Consider the following 18,389-nt stretch of genomic DNA (forward strand, 5'->3'; position numbering starts at 1 on the left):
ATCATCTTCAAAACCACCTCAAGGAGTTATCTAGACATTTTTTTTATAATTTATTAAGGGACAGAATAACTGAGTGATGATGGAATGAAGTAAGCACCAGTCAATAGTTAGGGGGGGGGGGGGGGGGGGGGGGCAAGTAGTATTTTTTTTTCTAATAATTTTAAGACGTCATCATGCTACTTTCTAAACTTGTATCTCATAATCTCATATGCAGAAAACATTGATAGTATGTTCATAGCTCATACTAGCAAAAAAAATATTTAGATCAATTCATGCAATCCATTGAACCTTTAACCCAGACGGATCCACCCGTGGCCCTGAAATTCCCAAGCTTAGTACAGACGGCCCTGTTTGGCTCGCTGAAATTTGGTAGCTGCTGCTGCTGATTTATTATGAGATTTGTTATGAGAGAGAGACATTATTCCTTCGCTAAAAAGTAGTGTTAAACAGGGCGCATGATACCACCCTTGGCGACCACGGTCATGGCTACAAGCGGCTCACGCCTCACCGTCACCGAAGCTTCCATAAAAATATAAGGATGTGAATGCAGAGAAACATTTAAAATCCTGGTTCCCTTTGTCACTCGACAAAAAAGTAACGCATCACCAACCGTTTGTTTTCCTTTGACCTCCGGTTCCCTCCATCCTTTCTAGGCCCTTGATAATCAAGTTCCCACATTAGTTCTGTCACATTTAAATGTTTGGCATGCATTCAAAATGGACAGCGGCAGTGTTTTTCCATATATCTCATGATTACAACATTGACAAGAATAACAAACATTTCTGACGCGTATGCAAGCTAGTGTGTGTACCGTGTCAAAAGCTTCAGCTAAAAGGATCTGAAACAGGACACACTATGAAGCTAAGGAATCCCAGCGACCCAGCCTGAACTCGAGATGTGGAAACTGATGTAACCGCTTTACGGTTGCAACTCGCGAGCACTAGCCAAGGCTTCTTGAAGACTGGCTGCAGCCTTGTCGTACATTAGAAAACCCATGAACCAGAACTCATGGCCTTCAACGGAAACGACCTGAATGTACTTCTCAGCAGGATTTACTTTGCTTACTGAAGGATTAGCTGCTCTTAGCTGGTGAAGAGGAATGACCACCTGTTTTTGGAAAGTGAAGAAAACATTTTTAATGAACAGTCATCTGTTTAATTAAAGTCCTACTGATAATTGAACATCAAAATGGATCAAGCAACAACTGGGACAAAAGAGCCAAGTGTGACAAATTAACATGCATCTTCTTAAGTGACAATCAGTGCTTCAGCATTCAACCTAGTTTCATCCAGGGACAGGGAAAGCACCATTGTTAGAGTTAGACCATGTCCTCAGTAGAGAGATGGTAACATAAGCCTTCTGACTTTGTGAGCATAGAATCAACTTGTAGTTACCAGTGCACATCTTTAAAGATTCAAACTAAAATTTATCACACATGTGTAAGGCTTGCAAACTAACCAGACTTCAGTTGTCTCCTTTTTTGTTTATAATCTATATTTCTTCAGAATGGAATGGAACTGAAGAGCATCACTATACTCATCCTCAAATCCAATGTCATTTTTACCAGTGATCACTAAAAAATAAGTTTACCTATTCTAATCTACGGGAAAAAAACAATGATGAATTATAGAAATCAAACCAGTCAAAAATATGATAAACTGATGTGCAAAAGGAAGATTGACTTCAATAGCGATAACTCTAGATGCTAAGAAGGGAGTACCCTTACCTTGTAGTAACTCCATTCAGTTTTATTTCCAGCTTTGTATGACAGAGGATTGTCACTGCAGAAAGCAATCTTCGCTGTAGAAATATACAAGACTCCCATGACAGGACCTGCTGATGTTGAGAGATAGCACGCATAGCATATTTTCAGCTGCTCATCTGGAAGAACTTCGAAGGTCTGCTTAAATATTTTTTCATAGCCTCCTTCAGCTAAAACTTTAGTCCCTTGTGCTAGGCGTCCCATAGCAGCTTCAGTAAAACTAGGTCCAGTCTTGACTGTTAACGAAAATGGCATAATGTCAGGCGAAGGGGAAACCATGTTAATAGACGGAAGATATTAAATTTATTTACCACACCTTCAATTAGATTTGAAGGTTAATTCAGGATCTTGTGGGCTGGCTATCAATTATCAGCCAAATGTCTCACTTCATATTGAAAGTTTTACTGGTTTGAAGTAAATAAGGTGGATGGCTACAGTACCTACACACACCAGTGAGGACCTTCACTTGGAACAATAGCCAAATTCTTGGAAGATCTACAACACAGCCTATGATCTACAAGTATAGTCAGTTTTCAATGATTTGAAGTTTGATCATGAAAGTCCCATTGAAGTACATCACAACACGGGGAACTCCACCCTGGCTTTATCTTAAGAGGTGTCGTGCTTCGATCTTGGGTTGGATGGGAGTTCCAACGACTACCAGAGTCCAATGTTCTAACCAGTCAACAGCAAGAAGCTTGGCCATCACAAGTTCTACGATAATAGGTATTTTAGCCAAAAGCCCTAATCAATTGATACCTGAAAGGTAATGGCAAATCTTACTGTTGTATGATCTGTCCAAAGATGTTTGCTTTTATTCCTGTAAGGGATTTGGTCAAAGTGCAAGCAAAGACAAGTTTACACGTGCACTTGTGAACATTCAGTCAGTAGAGACACCATCCAGTTAAAGTTAGAAGACAAGCATGTGAATCAGTATGAAAAGTAAGTTTCTTCTCTCCCCACAAATGATTCAGCACACTACATGCCAGATAACATGCTATGACTAATGAATGTCTAAGAAAGATCACAAGATCATCAGTAGAATTACAAGTTCTTGGGTAACAGGGCTTAGAGAATTGTTTTAAAACAAAGTAAACTTATGAAGATACTTAGCCAACAAGGGATAAAGCATATGGAAAGCTACACCAAAATGTTCCTGTATGCTTCTTTTGTTGGGCCAAAGGTTCAAATATCCTGCTTCCCCAGCTCTACAATCCCCAACATAGTTCTCAAAAGGTGTCTAGCACAGCTTTCACTTTACATTTGCAACTTTATATATGGTGATTCTTTCCTTTGATCCTGAGAAAGCTAGTGCATCCTGCCAATCCGTGCAGCTCAAGGAATGAATCACGCAAAGAAACGAACACATTGGACTCTTAGAAGGAAAGGGAAAGACCCTACTATCACTTAGCAGGGGTGCTGACTGCTGAGATCTTACAGTGTTGCCACGTGTCGCGGCTGAGGCTCTCGACCATCTTGGTGGTCTCCCCCCACGACTTCCCCCACCTCGACAGCGTCTCCTTCATCGCCTCCACGGCGCCTGATAATGGGCCAATACACAGTGAAATCAGAAGCAAAAATTTACTCCAGATAAAAGAGTAATACAGCCGCAAAGCTAGGTGCGAGGCGTGGAGCTAGCGGGGTTTTTTTTACCCTTAGACGAGGAGGATGCGGGCCCGCGGGACACGTACTGGCTGGACTCCGCCGCGGCGGCGGCGTGCACGTGCGTCGGCGAGTCGGACGTGAGCTTCTCGCTCCAGGTGACCGTCTTGGGCGCCGGCTCGGGCGGCGGGGGCGGCGGATCGACCGTCTCAGCCGCCGGCGCCGGCGGGGGCGGGGATGGATCGGATGCGGGGACGGCGGCGCTGGCGGTGGTGTCGGCCGGCGCGGTGGAGGCGGAGGCGGCGGCGTCGACGGCGGGGTGCATCTCGGCGGGCGGCGGCTGCATCTGAGGGATGTGGGCGCGGTGGTGGGGTCTGAGGAAACGGAAGCGGGGGAGTGGGGTGGGGGGTGGGGAAATGGGGTTCCGCGTCGCAGAGGAGAGCGTGCGTGGGGTTGGCGACTAGTCGTGTTGGTGTGGTGTGGTGTGGTGGGGGTCAACCCGTTTCAGTTCCTTGTTGCAGCAAGGTCGCAGCTCGCACGCGGCACGCGGCACGCGGCACGCGGCGCTGCAATAACAACGGGCAACTGGGATCCGGTTCGCTTCCATTCCATCGAAATCGAATACGGTGGGTTCTAAAAGCGGGCGGGGTTAGGCTCCTTCGGGCCGTGCCTCACGCTGTGTTTAGGTTCTAATTTTTTTTTTCAAAAAGTGCTACAGTAGTTATTACATCGAATCTTACGATATGTGTATGAAACATTAAATATAGAAAAAAAAACTAATTGTACAGTTTTGTTGGAAATCGCGAGACGAACGTTTTGAGCCTAATTAGTCCATTGAACACTAATTGCCAAATAAAAACGAAAGTGCTACAGTAGCCAAATTCCCAAATTTCACGAACTAAACACAGCCTCAGTTCGGCTCTGCGGCTGATAAGTCGATTGACGTTGTGAAATACACTATACAATGAGTGATAAGTCGGACTGATAAGTTAACTGTTCAAGTGAACAGGGGCCAACGGCTCAACGTCCCAACGTCCACAGCTCGCCCAGAAGGTAGCCCAGTAAGAATTAGGAACTGTAGTACCAAAGGGAAAGGCTAGCGCCCCGGACATCTAGATGGAGGGCTAGCGTTCGGATGCCCGCACACGTATGCCTGCTTCACGTGGGGTCTCATACCGCTCCGTGTCTTGTGATCGCTCTGTGTTCCGCGTCGCTCCGTGTCCCACGTCTGCTCTGTCTCGATCTGCACCCGCACGGTTTTCCGTGCTGTCGCTCACGCCGCCTCCACACCCACGCGCATGCAGGTAGACCCAACAGTGCTGTAGATGGGTCTACTTCAACATGTGCAACATCAGATCTACTTGTGCAACATCTAGAGGAAACATTTACAACATACGTCCGAAATAATTAAAACAATTACAACATATGTTTGAAACACGAGGGAAACACGTGTGTATCCATTGCAAAACATATGCAATATCTAGATGAAAACACTTTCAACATATGTGTGAAAACATATGTAATATCGGGATGAAGCACTTACAACATAAGTGTGAATCATATTGCAACACTCAGATACAACATCCGTCTTAAACAGTTGAAACATTTGGAACAAACGCTTGCAACATACATGTATAGCTATTGCAACATATGCAATAACCCAATATGCTTTTACAACATCCACATGAAACACATGCAACATGTATATGAAACACCTGAAATACTTAAAACATACGCTTGCAACACACTAAAACAGTAGTTCATACCTAGGATAGCACAAGTACAAAGATTTTCCTATAAAGTTTGATGATTAAAGAAATAACTTAAAATTAAAAAACATCTATAGTTCCTAAGTAGGTTATTTTAACCAAAGACAACTTATTAGCAAAAAGGAATGTAGTTTATTTTGCTAAAAAGGTATTCATGCTAAATTGTATTATGCTAAATTCCTCAGTTTATTTTGCTAAAAGATATTCATGATCCTTTTTATTGCTGGTACAAACAAGGGAGGTTTCTAATAAACCTTTTTGGTGGATAGGAGGTGCTCCTATTTGTTGGACAACATGGCTAACAAGGAATGTACTCCCTCCATCCAGTAAAGAATGCAACTATGTGATTCATGCCGGTCAAACTAGTTCAAGTTTGATCAAATTTATAGTAAATAATATTAATGTTTATGTCTCTAAATAAATTTATTATAAAAATATATCATATAATGAATTCAATGATACTTATTTTGTATCATGAATGTTATTACTTTTTTATATAAACTAGTGGCCATGCACGTGCGACACGCACGTGTCTATTAAAAAAATTCATAAACATCAATAATGTCATTTTTTACAACTCTTCATCATCATTGTCCTCCCCTATTACATAATGTAAAGAAGCTAGTAGAGTGAAAATCAAGTCACCATGTGTCGGGGACCAATAGTGTCGGGGACCAATAGTAAGGTACCCGAAGAGGAGGAGCTAATAACCATCAACTTTGATTCATCCGAGCGGTCTAGAGCGCGACTACACCTCTTCCTAGGCTCTGTCTCGTCCGACCACCGAGGCCATGGGCTCCGCCTCGTCCGACCCCCGAGGGTGGGCTTCGCCTCGGTGGACACTGAGGTCGCAGGCTCCACCTCACCCGACCCTCGAGGGTTGGGCTCTGCCTCGTCCGACCCCTGAGGGTTGGCTTCGTCTCACTCGACATCTGAGGGCTAGCTCCGCCTCACCCAACATCTGAGGGTTAGATTCGCTTCGGCCGACCCCCGAGGGTTGGCTCCACCTCACCCAATGTCTGAGGGCTGGCTCTGCCTCGGCCGACGTCTGAGGGCTGGCTCTGCCTCGGCCGACATCTGAGGGCTGGCTCCGCTTCGGCCGACCCTCAAGGGTTGGCTCCACCTCACCCGACGTCTGAGGGCTGGCTCCGTCTCACCCGACGTCCGAGGGCTGGCTCTGCTTTGGCTGACCCACGAGGGTAGGCTTCGCCTCGACCGACGTCTGAGGGCTGGCTCCGCTTCGCCCGATCCCTCGAACATGGTTCCTAACGGAAGCTCACGTTGTCGCCAACCACTACGTGCCAGAAAGTACAACCCAGGGTCAAACTTCTAGCATCGTGTAGGGAGCGGCCACGTCTCAACACAACCCGTCCCCATGACATGTCATTCCAGGGGACTCACATCGCCCACAGTGACGAACGTGTGGTCACGATGCTGCCTACTCCCTGTGCGACCGCTGATCAGCACGCTGGTTCGCCGCACCACCCGCCGGGGCGGAGTGGGATGTGACGACCCGCTGACAATGCCAGGGCATGGCCTTATCAGCAGATAGGCACCCAGCGTGGAGCTGTCCCTATCGCCACCTGTCGTGTCAGCGGGGCCCGCACAGAGGAAAAGAAAGGCCCGGTGACCCTGAAGGACTTCCTCTGTCTCTCGTTCTCCTCTTTTCTCCCATTGTAACCCATGCTTTTCCTTGGCCTATAAAAGGGAAAGCAGGGCGTCCATTAAGGGGCATCGGACAAACGATCCATCGCACATCGCACCGCATCAAATCAGAACCACTAGCATCGAACCTCGAACACATAGCCAAGCAGCGATCCAGTTCTCGGTACCCTTTCATTCTTTCCACCAGAGACTTAGGACATGTCCTTCTCTCACCCGTTTGTAACCCCTACTATAAACTTTTCAGTGCTGGTAACACGAGCAACAACAACGAACTGGACGTAGAGACATTCTGCCCAAACCAGTATAAACCTCATGTCCTCTTAGCACGCCATCCAAGCTAGACATGCAATAATACAAATTTACTCGTTGGTGTTTATTCGAAACACCGACACCATGTTTATTTCAAAACACATCCGTATTCAGTGCACAACGACACGCATGTGTCTATTAAAAAATTCATAAACATCAGAGGAACGATAATGTCATTTTTTACAACTCTTCTTCATCATTGGCCTCGACATCAATGCTGACGTCACATGGGACCCACATGTCAGCAGCCTAGGCCCCACATGTCAATGACCCTAACTGTTGACCATTGACCGTTGACTCGATGTTGACTTTAACCAGACCCACCTGTCAGTGACCCAATAGCCCTTGCCCCACCTGTCGGTGTGGACGAGGTTGATGACGTCACACTAACGTCACGCTGACGTCAGTTGGGCCCCACCTGTCAGCTTGGAACCATGATGCTGACATTAGCATGACACGTGGACCAACCACAGCATGACACGTGTTAGCCCAGGATTAATTCAGCCTTTTTCCATTTTCAGAAATAGATTTAAACTTCAAAAAATTCATAACTAATTCATATGACCTCAGAAAAATACAAAACCAGGACCAAAATTCATCTAAAATCAAGCTCTACGCAATGAACCCATGTTTGAGTGCATTTGGCTCTTTTGAATTTTCATTGCTTCTTTGTGCTATTCTATAGACGTCGCTAACGCGACTATAATGCGATCGTTGCAGACTCGGAGGAGAAACAGACAGACGAGGATCATGAGTACCATGAGGAGTATGGAGATGACTACACTGAAGGTGCCACATCCCACCCAATCTCGTAGCACCTATTACGCATGGCTAATGTAGAATTGTTATTGCTTTACTTTACTGTTATAATCATATTATGATAGGACTTGCATGGTAGTATGCTTTCTTGATGGCCTTTACCTTGATGCAACCTTACCCCTTCTTACCCTGCTATTAGGTTAGACACTCGCTTACTGCTATATTTTATTTGCTTATACTTCTACTACGCTTATACTACATTAATGCGTGGTGTATTCTGGACTACGGGGAGATGCTACGTGTGTGACATGGGTGTGTGGAGGGTAAGGGTTGTGTCGACCAAGTTGGAGTATACGATGAGCCTGGGGCAAGTCATGTCATGTGGTGCTACCTGGGCACCCTTGGAATGGATACCTGTGGTGGGTAAATGGTATATGAGGTGGTCCTAGGTGTGAACCTATGATGGGAGGAGCCCGGGATGGAGGTGCTGTGGTGGCACGATAAATGGAAACCCTTATGAAGACATTCTAGCTTGATCACCCCTAAGGACTTACTAGTACTCAGATTCACCGGGAAGCCTTACCTACCACTCACCCTATATGGTGCGGGACGGCCAGACTACTTGGTAGGATATTGCCACTACTGCTAGGTTGATAGTGGATAGTGCGAGGGAGGTATGGGGCATGAAGGATTCCCCCACACCCTTCTGAGACTTCATGGAGACCTTGTGGACCCAGCTCATGACTCACAGTTTCAGCCACCCCAGACTAGACTTGGGGTGTACCAGGGCTGAATGGTAGAGTGGCATTATCCTAGGCTAGCAAGCGGCCGGAATCAGCCCAGTTGATGACGGTCAGCGAGGAAGGTGGATCTTGTGGTTATGTAAAACCTCTGCAGAGTGTATGGTTGATCGATCGATACATGTGCCGACTTGTCGGCTATGGACCTTTCCTAGGTTTCGCTTAAACTAGATAGAGAGATGAGTCCTTCTTTTCTTCCCCCCTGGAAGTGAGTGTTCGGTCGTAGTCAGGGGCTACGGGCCTTGAGACAGTGCCGAGAGAGAGTTGGTCTGTCAACTGAGCGATGGTATGGTGATGGTGTGGAGATGGTGGTATATCGATCCCAGGATCGAAACCTGGCTCTTGAATGGGAATGGGTGGAATAGGTGTGGGAATGGTGTTAAAACTTGACTATACTGTTATATACTTGATATGCTAAAATACATAGGAAACCCCAGCCTTATAGGTTCCTTTTACATATATCCAACTTGCATCCAATTTCCACAAAGCAATGCTCATAGGGTCAGGAGTGGCCAGTACAAATTGTACTGATAAATTTTGGCATACAGGTTCTGCTGAGGAGTATAGCTCCGAGGAGTTTGACGGTTGAGGGGTTCGTGCCTATGCTCGAGTTTGGCGATCTTATCTTCAAGCTGTTCTGAATGAATGCTACTTTTGATTCCGCCAATGCGGTGATGTAATAATTTATGTACTTCCGCACTATTTGTACTCTGATATTATCATTGTATGGATGTGATATTCGACTGGGATTTGGGTAATATGATCTACTACGGTCTTATTACACTTCAACTCTGTGGATTTCCCTTCGTAGAAATTGGGGTTGTTTCAGTTGGTATCAGAGCCATACTTGACCATAGGACAAAACCCTCAGAAATGGATGATAGAATAGGACGTGGACAACCCTTCTTTTGGTTATATACTGACTCTGCATTTACTTTTATGCAAGGCTTATCTATTTATTGACCTACTAACACCTATCCCCTTGAAACATGCAGATGGCAATGAACGTCGACTGGCCACCTCTAGGACCGCTACCTTCGGACCACGCCAAGCTTACCTTTGACCTACGTGAGCTTGGGGGTTTTGCACAGACCCTATGCCAAGTTCTCATCATGTTAGGTGTCCCCGACGAGCTTATCAAGGTCACCTGCACCGGGAAGCTAGCTCAGAAAGGAGGAATCGAAGGACCAATTGTCACCTTAGTCGAGTTCCTAGCTAGCACTACCTTACCTTCTGTCCTAGCTTCCACCGAGTTGACTATAGAGGACACCATCGAGGAGGGACTGCGAGCTATCTCGCACAAGGCACTTCATAGAGTGATGAGGGACCACTACGAGCACCTGAAGACGATAGAGTTCCATCTACTTCCCTAGGCCCTCGACCTCAGCCTTACCCCCAGTGAGCAGAGTTTCGCAGCAGGCAGAGTTATCCTTGCCGAGGAGGATAGATGCCTTTGTGTCTCAGCTATTCACCTACTAGAGCAGGACAGGTACGTGACCTAGCTAGAGCAGAGGAGATGTCAGGACCAGGCCCTTCGGTGGGAGTACCAGGAGCGAGACTCGTAGGGAGCACAGGAGCGAGCTAGTCTACTGGAGACAGTTGCTAAGCTACAGGACAAGCTCAACCATCGTGAGGAGGTCCACAGAGCCAAGGTCGCTGACTTACAGGACAAAGCAGCCGACCTAGGCAATAGGAACTACTACCTTGACAGCAAGGTCTTGGAGTTGCAGAGAGAGTTGGATGACAAGAAGGTTGAGTTCAACCGCAGAGGAGACAGAGAGAGATCCAAGGGGATTGACATGATGAAGATCTAATCTCGGAACAAGACCCTGACTCAGGAGCTAGAGGAGTTTAGGAAGAAGGCCGTTCACAACCAGGGTCACCTAATCGAGGCACTCAGGTAGACCGAGTACCTACAGGACAAGTGTGAGAGGACATGGCAGGCTTAGCAGAAGTCTGACAGGAAGCGCCTCAGGGAGATGAAGGGTGTGTGGGATCGGCTACCTAAGGAGGTTCGCAGCAAGACGAAGCCTAGGATAGAGGAGTTTGAGTTAGCCCTGACTTGCCTCAACCTAGATGCCTATCCTACGCTACCTGGAGCCAAGCCTACTAAGGAGCTCGCTGAGGCCTTGAAGTACGTGTCCCAACTTCACAAGTCTGACGAGGAGATCAAGATCGAGAACAGTCGTATCCCAGCTGCGGTGCATGAGTTAGAGTAGATGACCCTACATGGTCATGAGTCATGCCAGTAGCTTCCGTAAGATGTACCCCATGATGTACCCCTTATGAGATGTATTATGAGACATTATACGTAGTACGATTCTCGCATGTCTTTAAGTATAGCTACTGGAGATGATGCTATGTAATAAAACCCATGTAATGAATGTTTTGGATCTTATTGCATCTTATGGATCTTATTGCTTCTTTGTAATGAGTGTTGGATAGTGTAAATGTTTTTATTTAAATCATCAAAAATCATGTAATCATATTGAATTATAAGCACTTTTGGCACAAGCACTAAATTCTCTATGATCCGTGTTGCAGATGTCGAACCACCGATCTAATCGCCTAATGAACCATGGACGTGCACCCACTCCTGAACCAGTTGAACCAAATGGGGGACGTGGTGGCAACAACCATGGCCGTGGCCGTGGCCATGGACGTGGAGGGATACCCTTCCACCTAGAGAATACTCCACCGCCTGAGGAGAACATTCCTCCACCACCACCACCAAATCTGGCAGAAGTGATGGCACAGCAGACCCAGCTTCTTGCAGCTCTTGTTGAAGGAGCAAACCATCGCTAGGGAGGTTAGTAAAATGACTTATAAAGGAAGCTGGAGGGATTCCTAAAGCTAAGGCCACCTTCCTATGATGGCACCGACCCTGACCCACTTGTAGCCGATGACTGGCTCAAGGAAATAGAGAAGAAGCTTGACCTCACTACTTTCACCGATGATGAGTGTGTTGGAGCTACCACACACCAGCTCACAGGTGTAGCACATGCCTGGTGGGATAGTTTCAGTGATTCCCATGAGGACCCTGCCAACATCTCATGAGATGAGTTCACCGAAGCATTCACTAAGTATCACATTCCCAAGGGTGTCATGGAGGCCAAAGCTAAGGAGTTCTGCAACATCAAGATGGAAAAGGATAGGGTGACTGAGTACACTACTCGTTTCACCAATCTTCTTTGCTATGCACCTCCGTATGTTGTGAACTTTGAGAAAGAGAAGCTATACTATTACCACAAGGGACTTAACCCGCACATCAAGCTGAAGTTTGGCGGTATTGAGAGTAACACATTGCGTGCTCTGGTGGATCACTGCATCTAGATTGAGAAGGACCGTGCTGAAGCTAGAGAAGAGTATAGGGAGAGGAAGCGTAAGCCTAAGGAGTCCTTCCATGGATGTGATCGCAAGAGGTTCTATAGAGATGCACCATCTAGGGATCACTCTCGCCACAACAGGGATGACAACCCTTGATCGAGTAGGGGTAGTGGAGGTTACACAGCCAAATACTCCCGCCCTACTTAGGATCGTTACACCTGGGACCGTTATGCGCAGGACCGCTACACTCAGGACCGTTTCAACCATCCCCGCTCAGCGAATGAACGCCCAACATAGAACCGCTCCACACCAAGCACTAGAAACTGGAAGGCACCCGCGCCAACCCCAATAGGTGGTATGCCTTTCACCTGCTTTGCTTGTGGCCAACCAGGTCACAAAGCCATTGAGTGCCCTCAGAACTCAGCTGCTCAGAAGTCTCAGCTCAAGGGGTCTGCTACTTGTGGATGTCTCAACCATCTAGACGCCGAGGAAGCACAAGCTACCCCTGATGTGGTGTACGGTATGTTTTTAGTTAATGGCAACACTGCATCAGTTCTATTCGACTCTAGAGCAACTTGTTCATACATGTCATCTAAGTTTGCACGAGAGCATAACCTACCTGTAACCCCACATGAAAAGCCTATCATCACCAGTTCACCGTTAGGAGACCTAAAATGCACCCACATCTGTAAAGGAGTGAGTCTTACCATTGAGGGTCTTGTCTTTAAAGCCGACCTAACCCTTTTACCTTCTACTAACCTAGATGTCATCTTAGGTATGGATTGGTTAACCATTCACCAAGGTATCATATCATGTTCACCTAGATATGTCCAAGTGACCCACCCATCAGGCCAAGTCATTAGATGTGAACCCCAGTCTAGAAAGTCCACCTCTATCCTGTGTGCCCTTAAAGCCAGTTCAGAATCACAAAAAGAGGAGAAGATAGTTCATGATGTGCCAGTAGTCAGAGACTATCCCAATGTATTCCCTGAAGAATTACCGGGTATGCCACCAGACCGTGATGTAGAGTTCATCATTGATCTGTTGCCAGGAACAGGACCCATTGCTAAGAGACCCTATCGCATGTCAGTTGATGAACTGGCTGAGCTCAAGAAACAGCTTGATGAGCTCATCTCAAAGGGATATATTAGACCCAGTGCTTCACCCTAGGGATCCCGTGTTCTGTTTGTCAAGAAGAAGGATGGCTCAATGAAAATGTGCATTGATTACCAGAACTTGAATGCAGTCACCATCAAGAACAAGTATCCCCTACTAAGAATTGATGATCTGCTTGATCAGCTTCGAGGTGCCAAGTATTTCTCCAAGATTGATCTCAGATCTAGCTATCATCAGATGAAGATTCGAGAAAGTGATATCCCGAAGACAGCTTTTGTGACTAGGTATGGGCAGTTTGAGTTCACTGTGGTGTCCTTTGGACTCACGAATGCTCCCGCATACTTCATGAACATGATGAATAAGGTTTTTATGGATGAACTGGATAAGTTCATGGTGGTATTCATTAATGACATCCTTGTCTATTCACCCACCGCTGAAGAACATGAATATCATATGAGAACTGTGCTTGAGAAATTAGCCCAACATCAGCTCTACGCAAAGTTCAGCAAATGTGAGTTTTGGCTATAGGAAGTTGCCTTCTTAGGCCATGTACTATCAGCTGAAGGTGTCGCGGTTGACCCAGCCAAGATTGAAGCTGTGAAAGAGTGGGATCAACCCCGTAATGTGACAGAAGTCAGAAGTTTCTTGGGATTGGCTGGATATTATCGCCGATTCATTGAGAAATTCTCCAAGATAGCCCGTTCAATGACCAATCTTCTAAAGAAGACCAAGGAGTTTGAATGGACGCCCGAGTGCGAACAAAGCTTCCAAGAATTGAAACAGAAGCTTACCACAACTCCTGTGTTAGCATTGCCTAATATCATCAAAGAATTCATGGTCTATTGTGATGCATCCCGTCAAGGACTTGGTTGTGTATTGATGCAAGATGGAAGAGTGATAGCTTATGCTTCTCGACAGTTGAAAGAACACAAGAACCATTACCCTACTCATGATCTTGAGTTAGCAGTAGTTGTACATGCCTTGAAAATCTAGAGGCATTACTTGATAGGCAACAAGTGTGATATCTACACCGATCACAAAAGCTTGAAGTACTTTTTCACTCAAGAAGATCTAAATATGAGGCAACGCCATTGGCTAGAGTTGATCAAGGACTATGACCTAGAAATTCACTATCATCCAGGAAAAGCTAATGTAGTTAGTCGCAGATGCTCTCAGTCGCAAGAGCTACTATCACACTTTGATCACTGAATCTGTACAACCTGAGCTCAAGGAAGAGATTGATGATTTCCAACTTGAGATACTACCGCATGACTTGTTAAATGAGCTCCGTATATAGTATGATCTCACAGAACGCATCCGTCAAGCTCAGAAAGATTGTGAAGAAATCGAATATCTCTGTGATCTAATGAAACTAGGCTATAAGACCAACCACCATGAAGATGAACAAGGAACCATCTGGTTCAAGAACAAAATCTATGTTCCATCTGACCCAGTGCTACGAGAGGAAATTCTGTTAGAAGCTCACAACTCTAAGTACTATATTCACCCTGGAGGTTCAAAAATGTATCAAGATTTGAAGAAACACTTTTGGTGGAAAGGCATGAAGACAGACATTGCAGAACATGTGGCACGATGTGACACCTGTAATAGAGTCAAGGCTGAACATCAAAGGCCTACAGGTTTGCTAAAGCCTCTTGATGTTCCCGAGTGGAAGTGGGAGAGCATATCCATGGATTTCATAGTTAGATTGCCCTGTTCATAGAAAGGCAATGATTCCATCTGGGTGATTGTTGATCGCTTGACCAAGATTGCTCACTTTGTACCAGTAAAGACCAAGACCAATGCCAAAAAACTAGCAGATCTATACATTGAACATATTCTCAGACTGCATGGAGCTCCCTCTAGTATTGTATCTGATCGTGGCCCTCAGTTTGTGTCTCAATTTTGGGAAGCCCTACACAAGTCCATTGAAACCAAACTTGACTTCAGTACCGCTTATCATCCACAGACAGATGGACAGACTGAACGAGTAAATCAGATCTTAGAAGACATGCTTCGCGCAAGTGTACTGAATTATGGCTCTGATTGGGAGAGATGATTACCCTATGCAGAATTTTCTTACAACAACAGCTACCAAGCCAGTATCAAGATGTCGCCGTTTGAGGCTCTATATGGCAGACCTTGTAAGACACCCTTGATGTGGTCCCAACCAGGAGAAAGATCGTTCTTTGACTCTGCTAAGATTCAAGATGCCGAAGAAGGAGTTGCTCAAGTAAGAGAGAATTTGAGAATTGCTCAAAGTCGATACAAGAGCTATGCTGACAAAAGGAGAAGAGAACTCGAGTTTAATGTGGGGGACTTCGTCTATCTCAAGGTATCCCCGCTATGTGGGACTATCAGATTCCATGTGAAAGGAAAGCCTGCCCCTAGATTTGTTGGCCCATACAAGATTTGCAAAAAGATTGGAAAGCTCACCTACAAACTCGAGCTACCTAAGGAATTGGTGGGTGTACATCCCGTATTCCATGTCTCTCAGCTACACAAGTGTTTGAGGGTGCCTGATGAAGTAGTCCCAACTGATACACTTGACATTCAAGATACACTTGAGTATAGAGAACATCCTATCAGAATTCTGGACAGAGATACCAAAGAGACCTGAAGCAAGACTATTCCTATGTGCAAGATCCAATGGAGTAATCATACTGAGAGAGAAGCAACATGGGAGAGAGAGTCGGACCTCCAGCTACGATATCCTTACCTCTTTGAAGAGTACGTTACACTTTAATCTTGAGGACAAGATTCTGTTAAGGGGGTAGGACTGTAACAACCCAAAAGTCCACACACCAAAAATCACAACTACAAAATTTTTCTTAAAAACTCCCATGTAGTGATGAGTGTCATGTAAGAAAGCCAACCTAAGGGCTGCATTAGGCATAACCCCAACCCAAGTCATCATATAAGCATAGCATGACATTTGCTGATTATGTTATTCAATTTCTAACAAATAAAGGGTTGCATACATTGTTAACTCAAATTGTGAGTTGGATCTTCATTTGCTTTATGTTATGCTTAACAATTCCATTAAAGTAATAAACCATAAAGTTATTATTAAACAAAATCCTCTAAACTACAATGAACAAGTTACCTCAGTTTTAAATTCAAATTCTAAACCAAATTTGAATTCAAACAATGGAAAAGAAATGAAAAACAGAAAAAAGAAAAGGAGAAGAAGGCCTCCTAGCCAGCTGCTCGGCCCAACCCGCACGACCAACTACCGGCCCAGCCCTCCACTTCTCCCCTTTCGCTGGCCCATGCGCGCAGTAGCAGGCCAGCCCTAACTCGTGCGTGTGTAGTAGCAGGTCGGCCCTAACTCGCACACAACAGCCCAGCTTGTGGCCCAGCGCGTCGCCCACACCCATGCGCCCTGTTGCCTTCGCCAGCTGCCGCTACCACTTGGCCCCACACATCAGCCACACGTCGCCCATGCTCGCACATTTCCCCGTCTCACTTGCAGCCGTTGCCGCTAGACCCCGCATGTTAGCCCTCCTGTTCTTCTTCTCCACGACGTGCTCAACCGCCACGCGACCAAGAGCCGACAGCGGTGGTAGGGGTGGGCTAGGGGTCATGCCCAGGGCATGGTCCTATCTCCCCCTTGGCGCATCGCCCACGCGACCTCCGCGCTAACCACCCCACGCCGCAATGCCATTCGATGCCCACGGTGCATCACCAACCGTCCGCCCATCCACCGAAGATGGAGCTCAGAGCTCCGGCTATAAAGCCATGCCTAGAGCCCTAGGGTTCTCCCAATGTCCCGCCACCACCGTGGTGGCTAACCACAGCACACCTGAGCCAAGAGAGAAGAGTGGGGGAGAAAGGGGGAAAATGCTAACGCCGCTGTGAAGGGGAAAAGCTCGCCGAGACCGCCGGAGCCGAGAGCGACGCCATCGTCTACATCACCGATGTGGTTTGGCATGGCACTGCATGGCTACCAGAGCTACATGGCCTTGAATCAACACGGCACCACCATCCATTCTTCCACGCCACCCACGGTGGGGCCCCCCTTCCAGTCTCTCTCTGCCACCGAACCTCACCATCGGCCATGGCGCTCCACACCTAGAGCGTGTAGGCCAGCGCCTTGTCTCTGGCCATTAGGAACACACGCACCCACTCACACCCCACGACCATGCCGTGACCACCCCGCGGGAGCCCCCTTGATCACCCATGTGCATCGCTATCGTCACCCTATCGCCATGGCCGCTGGAGCCCCCACCGGCCACCAGGAAACCGAAACCCCGCCTCGAGCTCAGGACACCCTCGCTGTGACCACACGAAGCCATAGAAGCCTCATCTGCCCAGCACTAGCCACTGGAGGACTTGCGTGCGTGGCCTCGCCACCGGCGAGCACTGCCGGGCCACCGTTCGCCGTGGCCAGCGCCTCGGTGAGCCCCAGCCGCCACCTAGACTCCACCATCGCAGTCGCCATAGCCTGGGTAGCCTTTCCCCTCCCCAATTGGGCACCAGCACCACCATGAAGGCTCACAGCCAGCTTGCCACCGGCAGGAGCACCACCGCGGGAGAAAAATAGGGAACACCCCCTCAAAGGCCACACATGTGTGAGCTCGGTGCACGTGAGCCGAGCCAAGGAGAAGAGACGGTGGACTTGGTCCACCATGCGCCCTACCGTAAGTCCATGGACCATGAGTGCTGGTCCACTGTGAGCCACACGGTGTGAGCCGCGCTGTGGATGAAGCCTAATAAGAGCCCACGGCCGTGACGTGGCAGCGTCACAGCGTGCCACGTGTCTGGCCTGGCCTGGCCCAGACTGGCCCAACCCAAAGCCCGTTTGAGACCCGGCCATGTTGACTGTTGATTGGTCAACATTGACCATTGACCTAGCCCCACATGTCAGTGACACGAACATTTTGGACCCACACGACAGGTGCTGACGTCATGCTGATGTCACACGGGACCCACAGTCAGTAGCCCAGGCCCCACATGTCAGTGACCCTAACTGTGGACCGTTGACCATTGATCGTTGACTCAATGTTGACCAACGTTGACTTTGACTGGACCCACCTGTCAGTGACCCAATAGCCCTTGGCCCCACCTGTCGATGTGGACGACGTTGATGATGTCACGCTGATGTCATGCTGACGTTAGCTAGGCCCCACTTGTTAGCTTGGAACTGTGATGCTAACGTCAGCAAGCCACATGGACCAACCACAGCATGACATGTGTCGGCCCAGGATTAATTCAGCCTTTTTCCATTTTTAGAAATAGATTTAAACTTTGGAAATTCATAACTAATTCATATGACCT

At 47.2% G+C, this 18,389-nt stretch overlaps 1 protein-coding gene across 1 annotated transcript; it reads right to left on the minus strand.

The window, feature by feature from the left end:
* Window positions 1-602: 602 nt before the first annotated feature.
* LOC136521068 (GEM-like protein 1) lies at window positions 603-3,792 on the minus strand. Its single transcript, XM_066514787.1, has 4 exons — window positions 3,416-3,792; window positions 3,201-3,302; window positions 1,727-1,998; window positions 603-1,107 (listed from the first exon to the last, which is right to left on the minus strand). Exons 1-4 carry the CDS (start codon window positions 3,708-3,710, stop codon window positions 919-921), a joined length of 858 nt encoding a protein of 285 aa, XP_066370884.1. The 5' UTR covers window positions 3,711-3,792; the 3' UTR covers window positions 603-918.
* Between the last annotated feature and the right edge of the window lie 14,597 nt (window positions 3,793-18,389).

Source organism: Miscanthus floridulus, chromosome 18, assembly GCF_019320115.1.
Source record: "Miscanthus floridulus cultivar M001 chromosome 18, ASM1932011v1, whole genome shotgun sequence".
Taxonomy (NCBI): Eukaryota; Viridiplantae; Streptophyta; class Magnoliopsida; order Poales; family Poaceae; genus Miscanthus; species Miscanthus floridulus.

Coding starts and splice junctions, on each gene's coding strand:
- LOC136521068 (XM_066514787.1), bottom strand. CDS start 3,710: ATGCAGCCGCCGCCCGCCGAGATGCACCCCGCCGTCGACGCCGCCGCC. Junction 3,303..3,415: donor CGCATCCTCCTCGTCTAAGG/GTAAAAAAAACC, acceptor GCCCATTATCAG/GCGCCGTGGAGGCGATGAAG. Junction 1,999..3,200: donor CCGCGACACGTGGCAACACT/GTAAGATCTCAG, acceptor TTTCGTTAACAG/TCAAGACTGGACCTAGTTTT.